The following is an 11,654-nucleotide window of genomic DNA, read 5'->3' as shown; positions in this document are numbered from 1 at the left end:
AAATTCCATAGTTTTAAAACGGCAAAGCGGCGTTGTCCATCTCGGCAACTTTACAACATATTGCCAACTGCGAGGAGACCACTAATGATACGGAATGGCCAACCTTGGAAAAAACGTCGCACATTTTGGTCGAAATTACCATTCAAGATCAATATAAATTTATTTGCCGAAAAAGTGAAATTAATGAAAGCTTAAAGTTTCGCCGGGCTTCACAATAACATCTATGCGGATTTACAATGAAGAAAAAAATGCCAAACACAAGCTTACATAAAAATATTGCTATAGATGCCCTCAACTTCTTTCACGGCAAGTTTATATATATTTTTTAAATGTCTGAGAGGTTTCGGTGAGAGATTCTATTTTTTTCACAGATGTAAATTTGTTCGAGACTTGCCATTAATTTTCTACAGATTTTAAATCGTCATAAATTTCACAAAATCCTTAAAGTTTTTGGGAGATTTAGACAGAACGTGAAACAGATTTGACGGTAAGTAGTTTTGTATATCACACAATACCAAAAGAACTATTTAAAATCTTTTTTTATAAAACATTCTTCAGTTTAAGATGGGATGTGTGGAGTTGGCAACACTCATATTCTATTTCCAGCCGAGTATCAATTATTGTTTGGATAAATGTCACATCTGAGAAACCTTTTCTTAAGCCGAAAACATATCCAACGTTTTCGTTTAACGCCGATGTGGGAAATACATCGCCATTATGACTTTTGGCAAGCAATATTGTTGTATTTTCACGTTTCGCGTTGCCAAAAGTTGAAACAGTGTTGTATTTTTCATGTCGACATCAAATGAAAGGTTGTATCTGTTGTAGGCTTTACATTACCATAATTTGACCACAAATTGCAAGGAAATATCTATTTTAAGTTCGTCTCTAAACAGCCTTCATGGTGTAAATTTAAGATGACTCGAATATTTTTGATCGTGTGGCTAAATAAATCGTGTAAACGTATTCAAATATTTGTTTTATGAAAACACCTACGGTAAGTAAAACTCTACATAATTATTTTCATCGTAGACACACGTTTACATTTAGGTCATTTAGATTTAACAGTTCAGTATTCTATTGTAATGATAAAATGCTTCAGTGTAAATATAGCCTAAGTCGTTGAGCGCACAATGCCTGTATTGGCCTTCTATCGTTTGACATATGTGCCAATAATAAATCCCTTGGATTTCTTCTGTCAATTCCATGGCTTATTGATAAAATCTAAACACGAATATAAAAGAGTCGGGTATTTTGACAATGCGGCTTGTCATTTTGACAATCAGCTGTAGTGGGATTCTCTAATGCATTTTTGATTTACCGACAAATGTCGGTAAAATTAAAACGCAAAGTTATGAAAGAAAAGTCAAAACAAAAGTTGGCAACTCTGTTGATGATGAAAAATGTCGTTAATTGCCGAATCGTTAATTTTACCGATTTTTGTCGTTAACTCGAAAAATGAATTTGAGAATCGCACTACTGGCCTTATCGGGAGACATTATAAATAGTATTTACCATGCATGTTTTTACCATTTGCCCGGTTATTGTATTTGGTGTTGCCAACTAATTATTAGCTCATATTCTTAGGTAAATTATACAGTGTTTAGATTCACATTGATTTATCTCAATTCCAATGGTTACTCTGATGGCTATCTTCTTTACTGGGAGTAGGAATCCACTTGAGCGAATTCCGTGAGAGAGAACTCTTAACACTACCTCTAGGGCGAGGTATAGAGTTCCGAAAAACAAGAGTTTTCATGTTAATTTAAATATTTTTTATATAATATTTTTTTTTGCTTTTTTTTACCACATAGTGCAAGTAACAAGGTGAGTATCGAAGGGGTTCATTTGTTGGGTTCCAAATATTTGTTTTTTTTTTTTCGTTTTTTTCTAAAGTATTTTTGCAATACCCGCATTTACGAACCATAAATAGATTTTTTTTGTAGTTTTTGTGGCTTTTTTAAGGCCAATTGCTGGGGAAAAATTTGTAAAAATTTTCCTTAGTATTTTTTTGAGATTTTTTCGTTTACGAACTTTAACAACAACAATTTGAAATAAAAATGTTTTTGTTTGTTTTTTTTTTTTCTGTTGTAAATATATAAATTTGTTTTGTATATCAACATCAAAAGCTTTTGAACCAAATTTTTAGTTTTGTTTTCAGAATAACGTACTTGTTTGTTTTTTTTTTTGTATAAGTTTTCATATGATATTGCTGATATTGTTGGTTGTATCATTCCATTGATTTTTTTTTGTAGTTTTTTTTTCTTCCAAATCATTTTTGCATTATTTTTTATCATTTCGTTGAAAATCGTAGTCCAGAGAAAGAGAGTAGCAATTAGTGAGAGCTCATTTATTCATCATCTTCGTAGTTTTGATATGTGACATAGCGTACGGCCGATCGTTCACCAACAATGAGAGACTGCAAAGAGAGAAAACAACAAAGGAATGAGATTTAATGTAGGGACACCTAGGTTCAATTCAGGAAATCTTCAATTGTATTGTAGGGACACCTAGGTTCAATTCAGGAAATCTTCAATTGTATTATAGGGACACTTAGGTGCAATTCAGGAAATCTTTAATTGTATTATAGGGACACTTAGGTTTAATTTAGGCCACATGAATTAGCGTTCCTTTAGGAAATCTTCAATTCAACCCAGTTGAATTTGATTTCTTGTGGGATAATTTCAATTGAGTCTATATAAGAATATCATTTTTTAGTGGTGTCCAAGAAAATGTGAAAACATGTGAATATGATAATAAGGAAAATAAGGAAATATGAAAATAAAAATCAAAATAAACAAAAAATCAGGCAAAAGTAATAGGTTTATTGGCTTAAAATCTTAGAGGGAAGACAAATTGTAAAATTAAACTAAATCGCAGTATTTTCTATAAGAAAATCTAAATTTGAAACATATGGAACATTATGCAAATACTGTATTGGAATTTCTCTTAACAATATTCCAATATTATTTTAAAAATTCACAAAAATATAATAAATCATACAAAATTTTATAAAAAATATAAACTTAAAAATAAATAAAGAAAAGATGATTAAAGTCTTTCACTTTCGGTGAAAGCTGGATTTGTGACACCGTCATTGATAATGGCAGGACTTGTAGCGTGTACAGTTGTAATCTCATTGGCCGCCGGGGCGTCAGCAATACTACCCACCTTCTTTTCCTCTCGTGTGGGTGGATTTTTGAGCAGCGTCAGCAACGGGGCATAGAGGAAGCAAATGATGGCAATGCCAAATAACATCCATTCGAAACCAATTGTCTTTACCAGGGTACCACTGAGCGCTGGGCCCACAGCGAAACCCAAACAGAAAGCCACATCGCCCAGAGCATAAACACTGCCATACACAGCTGAATGGCGAATATCTACCAAATAACCCAATTCCGGCATCATTGAAGAGTCCACCATGCCAATGGCAAAACCGAGGCCAGCATTGGGAATAATTAAATGGGTGATGGAGGTGGCCATGGGGATCTGAGGAAAAAATCAAAAATGTTTCAAAAAAAATATTGAAAATTATTGCCTTAATTCGGCCTCACCATTATCAAACAGCCACCAATGATGACCAGTCCCAAGCAAGCCGCAAACCAACGTCCAATTTTATGGCCCAAGGGTCCAAAGAGATTGGTACCAATCAAATAACTCACAGAAGCCGGCAAAAAGGCCACACCCTGTTCCCAGCGACTTGATCCCATGTTGTCCAACATCCACAAAGGCAAAGAGGGCTCCAACATGGCAATACCCATATTGGCAAAGGTTATGGAGCCTTAAGGAGATGCGATTTGAAAAAGTTAGGAAAATTCAAGGTATAAATTCCCATAGGAAATTTCCGATTCAACCTGGCTGAATAGGTGTTTCCATAGGAAATCTCCACTTCAGCCTGACTGAATAGGGGTCTCCATAGGAAATCTTCTAGTCAGCCTGGCTGAATAGGGGTTTTTCATGGGAAATCTCCTAGTCAGCCTGGCTGAATGGGGGTTTCCATAGGAAATCTCCTAATCAGCCTGACTGAATAGGGGTTTCCATGGGAAATCTCCGATTCAGCCTGGCTGAATAGAGATTTCCTTGGCAAATTTCCGATTTAGAATGGCTGAATAGAGGTTTCCGTAGGATATCTCCCATTCAACCTGGCTGAAATGGGGTTTTCCATTGGAAATCTTCGATTCAGTCTGGCTAAATAGGGATTTCCATAGGAAATCTCCTAGTCAGCATGGCTGAATAGGGGTTTCCATAGGAAATCTCCTAGTCAGCCTGGCTGAATAGGGGTTTCCATAGGAAATCTCCTAGTCAGCCTGGCTGAATAGGGGTTTCCATAGGAAATCTCCGACTCAATGTGGCTATATAAGGGTTTCCATAGGAAATCTCTCATTCAGCCAAGCCGAATAGGGGATTCCATAGAAAATCTCCAATTCCGCCTGGCTGAATATGGGCCAGCGGTTTCCAAAAGGAATCCTGAAAGTAGAATTTGAAATATTCCAATCTTACCAGCTGCAATCAAAATATAGGGATCTGAAATCAATGCCTTCAGCGTGGGTGGTTCCGTTTCAGCCTTTTCGATTGATGGTTGTAACATAAACAGTTGCAGCAGACCATCGCCCAGAGCCAGAACGGAGAGAACCAAAAACGGAGCCGATTTGCCAACAAATTCATACATCACCCCACCGAATGGTGGACCAATTAGGACACCCAAAGCCAAACCGCCCAAGGCTATGCCCATGGCATTGCCACGTTCTTTGTCATCGGTGAAACGATCGGCCAACATACCCATACCTGAGACACTGCTGCATGAGGAGCCAATGCCCTGTAAAGCGCGAGCAATGAACAGCACCGTATAGGAGCGGCCAAAGGCAAAGACTAGAGCGAGAGAGGGGGCAGAATGAGATTAAAGGGTTATGGAGAGGAAGGAGTTGGCAACACTTACTCAGCGTGGACACAAACATAATGACAAAGCCGGCAAACATGGGTATGCTGTAGCCAATTCTGCAAGAGAAAACAAGAGAGTGGGAGAAAGAGAGAGTGAGAGAGGCTTTAATTTTTTTTAAATTAACCCTACCTGTGAGTCAAGGGCCCCACAATGGGATTTACCAGCAGCTGCACAAAGGCCTTGGAGGCAAACAGCAAACCCACCTCCACCGTCTCACCCACCAGCTCCTGATGCCGCTCCTCCAGTTCACGATAAAGTGTTTCATTTTCTAAATTGCATTAAAAAAGTCATTTAAAATTATTTTGTTGCCACTCAGTGGCGCCCAACCAACCAACCACTTGTCGTTTTAATTGTCTATTAAATACTTACCCTCTGGACTCAATGTTGAAACCTCTACCATTGCAGAGACATCATCGCCATCCTTGCTGCATGGCGAGGGTGTGGGCGTTGGCGGCACATGAATGCTGAGTGGTGTTCGTGGATAGCTGTCCAAAGGAGCGTCTGGATGCCGTATGTCGTACAGGAACTCAGGTATAATAGGAACTGTAATAAAAAAGAAAAATTTTGCATGAAAGGATAACTTCATCAGCAAGAAAATTGTGGTAATTAAGTTGTTGTGCAAGGATTTTGAGGAAGTGGCAGGGTTTCCAAATCGCTTTTTTTCTGAGGAGAAATCAGAGGAGCCATGCAATAAGAGAAAAAGTTGCAAAAAGCTTTGAAGGAGGAACATGTGGAATATTTGTTAAAGTGTTACAATGAGAAACCTCCTTTTTTCCAGACTTCTCGAGAATATGGAACTCTTTCTAAGGGGTAAGAACAAAGGGAAGGACATTTTTAATTACTTTTGAAAAACAATGAACAAGGAACAAAGTCAATCAACAAGTGATGTTAGGACCACCTAATGTCCTGAAAAGGTATATGAGAAGGAAAATATCCTTCTCAGGACCTTTGGTCCTTCACAGGATATTATCAACACCTCCCCACCAGAAATTTCAAAACAAAATCTAAAAACGTTTCACTTCCTTTTTTCTAATTCTGGCCCCACCACATTGCATGCTAATCGCTTTTGCCAGGACTACCACAAAAGGATATCCTGTCCATAAACACACCACACACCGTACACACACCGCTAGTTGTCATGTAAACATTGTTTACAAATTCAATTTTACAGTTCAAAATCAACTTCAATTTTTAAGGACTTTTGAGTGCCAGGAAGCACCCAGCCACACAGCAGAACAACAGCCATGGTGAGTGTTATCCTTTGGAGTGTTGCATGCCTGCGGCTAGGCCACTGAACGAACACTTTATAATTGCTTTGGCATAATATTGCGGCCATATTTAGACAGTTATCCACACACAAACAAGGACTAACGGAAATGACTCTATTAGGCTAGCAATGTTATGGCAGATGGGTATAGCTGGTGGCCTCCTAGGAGCAATTATTTGAAAGCATTTGATTATCAGCGAACAACTGTTAAAAGGATGGGTGATTCCATGAAAAATGGGGAATGCAGCCTGAATAAGTGGGGGTTTTATGGGAAAGCTGCCTTTCAAACCCGGCTCGTGTGGGAGTTGCCATAGCCAAGCTGCCCTTTAGCCTGGCTGGCTCAATTAAAGGAGTTGCCACAGGCAAGCTGGACATTCAGCTTGCCTGGCTGAATTCGAGTTGTCATAAGAAAGTTGGCCATTCGATCTGGCCAATTTCGAGTTGCCATATACAATCTTACCCTTCAGCCTGGCTGAATGGGAGTTGCCAAAAGCAAACTGGCCGTTCAGCTTGCCTGGCTGAATTCAAGTTGCAATAGGAAAGTTGGCCATTCAGCTTGGCCAATTTCGAGTTGCACTTCAGCCTGCCTGAATGGGAGTTGCCATAGGCAAGCTTCACTTCAGCCTGGCTAAATAGGGGTTGTCATAGGTAAGCTGGCTGAATAAGAGTTGCCATGGGCAAGTTGGCCATTCAGCCCGGCTCTTTGGGTTGAGTTACCATAGGCAAGCTGGCCAATCATCCATGGTTGAATAAGAGTTGCCTGGCCGATCGCGAGTTGCCATAGGTAAGCTGGCCCTTCAGCCTGGCTGATCGCGAGTTGCCATAGCCAAGCTGGCCCTTCAGCCTGGCTGAATACGAGTTGCCATGGGCAAGTTGGCCATTCAGCCTGACTCTTTGGGTTGAGTTGCCATAGGCAAGCTGCCAATCATCCATATCTGAATAAGAGTTGAATCGCGAGTTGCCATAGCCAAGCTGCCCTTTAGCCTGGCTAAAAAAGAGTTGCTAGAGGCAATCCTGTTCTAAATGGGTGTTGCCATAACCAAGCTGGCCATTCAGCCTAACTCAATTAAGGGATTTGCCATAGGCAAGTTGGGCATTCAGCCTGGATGGAATTGAAGTTGCCACAGGCAAGCTGGCCATTTAGGCAGGCTGAATACAAGTTGCCATATGAATGGGCGTTGCCATAGGCAAGCTGGCCATTCAGCCAGGCTGAATAAGAATTGCCATGGGCGAGTTGGCCATTCAGCCTGGCTCTTTGAGTTACCATAGGAAAGCTGGCTAATCATCCATGGTTGAATAAGAGTTGCCTGGCTGATCGTGAGTTGCAATAGCCAAGCTGGCCCTTCAGCCTGGCTGAATATGAGTTGCCATAGGCATGTTGTACTTCAGCCTGGCTGAATACGAGTTGCCATAGGCATGTTGTACTTCAGCCTGGCTGAATACGAGTTGCCATAGGCAAGTCGCACTTCAGCCTGGCTGATCGCGAGTTGCCAAAGGAAAGCTGCCTTTATCCTGGCTGAATACGAGTTGCCAAAGGAAATCTGCCTTTAACCTGGCTGAAAACGAGTTGGTATAAGCAAGTTGTACTTCAGCCTGGCGGAATACGAGTTGCCAATGGCAAGTTACACTTCAGGTTGTCTAAATTAAAACTTTCATAGGATTTTTTCGATTAGCTGAATTAAAGTTCAGCCTTTCGGAATTAGAATCTAGGCCTCATAAATGTTCTTGCAAGTCATAAATTTTAATTATTTTTATGGATATGGAAATATGGACATGTTTTGGTTTCATGTCGAGTTGTCATATGCGGAATATTAGCCAACATAACAATGAGCAAAAACATAATTTAATTTATAAACTATGCAAATAACAACATGCATACGTGTATGGCGTATCCCTCCTACCCTTTGATTGTATCGTGGCATTGGCGTCTTTCACAAAATCCCAGGTCTCCTGGGATTAAATGCCAACCAAATCCCTTTTCTTGCTACCTCTCTGTCCTCTAAGATATTCCATAGCCAAACTTTGCGTGTAAAAGACACTTTTAACCACAAGGCGGCTGGTAGACTTGGGTAGGGCGGTGGAAAACCATCAAAAAGTTTTCTGTGAAAGTAGATGAGGGGGGGTGGGGGTAGTGATTGTTTTTGGTCGCCAAGAAACCAACGGCAGATTTGTTTGCCCTGTAATGACATTCGCCAGCACCAAAACATTTGCGACATGCACATCCTGACGGATGCCGGTTGGCAGAAGTACGTACGTACGGCTGAGAGATTGGGATTGATTAATTTTCCAAAAAACTTTTTTATTGGGAATTGCCGAACGCAGATATCATGAAAGCCTCAACAATTTGGGAGTCAGCCAGTCGTCCATTGTTTGTACGCACCGTTTGGCTGGAGGGCACAGAGCTGAGACCCGGTCTGCAAAGGCATTTCCTACTGGATTATGTAACCAAGAGGCCGTTTGAGAGATTGAATTCCGCCACAGATCCCACAAGTCAGAGGAGGAGGAGAAGTGAGTATTTATCATTTCCGAAAGTGCGTGGTTCCATAGAATAATTTTTCTCTTTCTATTCCTCCCAGATACCCTAAAATCCTCCTATTCCTGGGACCTTCCAGACTACGAGGACCAATTCGCCAGTGATGAGGATATTTTTCTCATTGATTCGGCAAAACTGAAACTCCATGAACCGAGAAAACAAAGTCTGATAAAAAGTGCTAACAAATTATCCTCCTCATCCAGCAAACCTCGTAGATCCTCGGTGCTCTCAAGGAAATATCAAAGTTACGACAGCTATCACAGTAAATCTGCCAATCACTTACGGAGAACATCCGAATTTTCCGATTTCTATTCAAGGCGAAGCTCGTTGCAGGACTTCAATAACGACAAGGTCTCAACACTTGATGAAAAACTGGCAGAGAGGGTGTTAAATTGGCTAGACTTGGCGGGTAATGAGGATTTTGTGAAAAATCTGCAGGACTACAGCAATGATATGGAGGTGAAGCTAACCAAGACTTCGAAACTCCGCAGAGATTCCATTAGGAAGACTCAGAACGGCAGGAATAACAATAACACCTGCCCAACTCTACTACACCCAAACCCCAAAACAAAATCCGCGAAAATAAAACCTCACATTCCGGAGAACATTTCCCCCAAAACCTCCGGAGAACCGGTGAAACACATCACCATCATTTTCAACAAGGAAGGGCAGCCCATACGCTTTAATCGCCCGGCCAAAAACATTGATTTGTGTGCCCTCTCGGCCAGTCCCAGTACCACAAGGCGTTTGGCCGGAAGCCTGGCCTCTGCTAGACTCTACAAATCAGCTGACAATTCTCGTCTAAATTCGGAACGTTCTCGCACGGCTAAGTCGAGGAATATGGATCAGGCCTATTCGGCACGACGCAGATTGGATACTGTTGCCGATCTAACCAATTCGAATTTACAAAAAAGGCTTAAAGATAATTCGTTGATGGGGAGTTATAACAGCTTACATGATTCCAAGAAACAATTGCATATCTTTATGCCCACCCTGCCCAAAAAGGGGGTGTCAATCGGAGGATGTACCGCAGAGGATGGTGTCAGTGAATTGAGTCATAATTTAAATGAATTTTGTAAGGTTTAGAGGAAAGCGAATAAAGAAGAGTAAATAGTCAAAATTCCAAAGTATCAACATTTTCCGATTATTTTTCCGGACTGAATTGAAGTTATCTTGTGAAAAACTCCATTGGGGCGGGCTAATTTGAAGTTATCCCATAGAAAATCCCATTAGCCAGGCTGAATTGCAGTTTTTCCTATGGAAAACACCCATGGTACTTAAAATTATGAATAAATGACAAGAAATAATTTGCGAATATGGCAACGCTAATTATGAGAAATGGTCAGCCCAAACATTGCTCAAAAACTCCGTGAGGAATTTCTCTACTTTTCCATCTCCTCTATAATTTTCTCAAGAGATTATTTCTCCAATCATGAATAATTGAGGGGAATAGTATGGCAACGCTTTTGGATCTTTTTCGTACCTTGTGTAACCTATTTTTTGTGCAAATAGGACTTTAAAGTCTTGCGTTTTTATAAAAAAAATTAGGCACCTTTAACCAACAAATCTTCAGTATTAGGATCCCAATATATATGCTCCATTTTGGTTAATCCATAAACAACATTGAAGTTTGAAAATACGATCCTGAACGGCCAATAGTTTTTGGTCACGTTTTAATTCAATTATTAAAATAAAATGTAAAAAGCACTTTCCAATAATTTTTCCGGGCTGAATTGATGTCCTCCTTTGGAAAACCTCATGCAGCCGGGCTAAATTTTATTTCTACCATGGAAAATCCCATTCAATCCCATTTATAGATTTTACTATGAAAAATACAAATGATAACTTCAATTATGAATAAAAGACAAGAAATAATTTGCGAGTATGGCAACGCCAATTATGATAAATTGTCAGCCCCAATATTGCTCAAAAATTCCGTGAGAAATTTCTGTCTTTTTTCCATTTCTGCTATAATTTTTCTCGAGAGATTATTGCTCCAAACACGAATAATTGAGGAGAATTAATTTATGAGTTTGGCAACACCAATGTGTGTTTTTCGTACCTTGAGTACCCTATTTCTTGTGTAAATAGGTGCGAAAATCTTGTAGTTTTAATAAAAACTGAACCTCTTAAACCAACAAATTTTCAATATAGGGATTGGAATATATGTGTTCTACGATCCGATATGACCAAAGTTTTTGGTCGCTTTTTTAATTCAATTACTGAAATAAAATGCAAAAAGCATTATTAATAATTTTTCCGGGTTGAATTGATGTTCGCCTATGGAAAACCCATTTAGCAGGGCTGATACCTCCAATTATAAATGTCAAGAAATTATTTGCGAGAATGGCAAATATTGCTCAACAGTTTCATAGAGGATTTTTGGTCGCTTTTTTAATTCAATCACTGAAATAAAAAGCAAAAAGCATTTTCAATAATTTTTCCGGGTTGAATTGATGTTCGCCTATGGAAAACCCCATTTAACCGGGCTGATACCTCCAATTATAAATAAATGACAAATGCTCTTTTTTCCCATTTTTATATTGTTTTTCTCAAGACATCATTCCTCTAATCAGGAATAATTGAGGAGAAATAATATACGAGTATGGCAATGCTAATGGGTCTTTTTCGTAACTTGTGTAACCTATTTATTGTGTAAATGAGTGCGAATATGAAATGCTTGTTTTTAATAAAAACTCGGCATCTTAACCCAACAAATTTTCAATATTAGGATTCGAATATAAGTTTCCTTTGTTTTGATAAGTCTGTGGGCAACATTGAAGCCTAAAAACGGACAATTTCATAAATTTTTCAAATTATTCCAGCCTGAACTGTCTACCTGCTTCTTTCTAAGAGAGTAAGGTAGTTTTATTCTCTTTTATAAGAAAACAGTGAAAAGTAAACAAAAGGAATAC

The 11,654-nt window shown here is 39.4% G+C and overlaps 1 protein-coding gene and 1 long non-coding RNA gene across 8 annotated transcripts in view; one reads left to right on the top strand and one right to left on the bottom strand.

The window, feature by feature from the left end:
* The first annotated feature begins 371 nt into the window (after window positions 1-371).
* On the top strand, window positions 372-966 carry LOC109613350 (uncharacterized). Its single transcript, XR_002194923.1, has 2 exons — window positions 372-487; window positions 559-966. It is a non-coding gene; the product is annotated as an uncharacterized LOC109613350 (long non-coding RNA).
* A 1,278-nt stretch (window positions 967-2,244) lies between these two features.
* Window positions 2,245-11,654, bottom strand: part of LOC101899816 (synaptic vesicular amine transporter) — a 54,294-nt gene continuing 44,884 nt past the window's right edge. For 6 of the 7 annotated variants that reach the window (XM_011295698.3, XM_011295697.3, XM_011295699.3 and 3 more), the window contains 6 exons: window positions 5,309-5,482; window positions 5,069-5,207; window positions 4,937-4,995; window positions 4,501-4,869; window positions 3,555-3,781; window positions 2,806-3,489 (listed from right to left, as the gene is read on the bottom strand). In XM_011295698.3, the coding sequence (XP_011294000.2) occupies window positions 3,052-3,489; window positions 3,555-3,781; window positions 4,501-4,869; window positions 4,937-4,995; window positions 5,069-5,207; window positions 5,309-5,482 (1,406 nt within the window). In that variant the 3' untranslated portion in view covers window positions 2,806-3,051. Of the gene's footprint in view, window positions 2,420-2,805; window positions 3,490-3,554; window positions 3,782-4,500; window positions 4,870-4,936; window positions 4,996-5,068; window positions 5,208-5,308; window positions 5,483-11,654 lie in introns of those variants that run through there. The other variant, XM_059128862.1, reaches the window with a different exon arrangement.

Source organism: Musca domestica, unplaced genomic scaffold (assembly GCF_030504385.1).
Source record: "Musca domestica strain aabys unplaced genomic scaffold, Musca_domestica.polishedcontigs.V.1.1 58, whole genome shotgun sequence".
In the NCBI taxonomy this organism is placed as follows: Eukaryota; Metazoa; Arthropoda; class Insecta; order Diptera; family Muscidae; genus Musca; species Musca domestica.
Note: the sequence above shows the minus strand (reverse complement) of the source record. Positions and strands in the feature narration are given on the sequence as shown.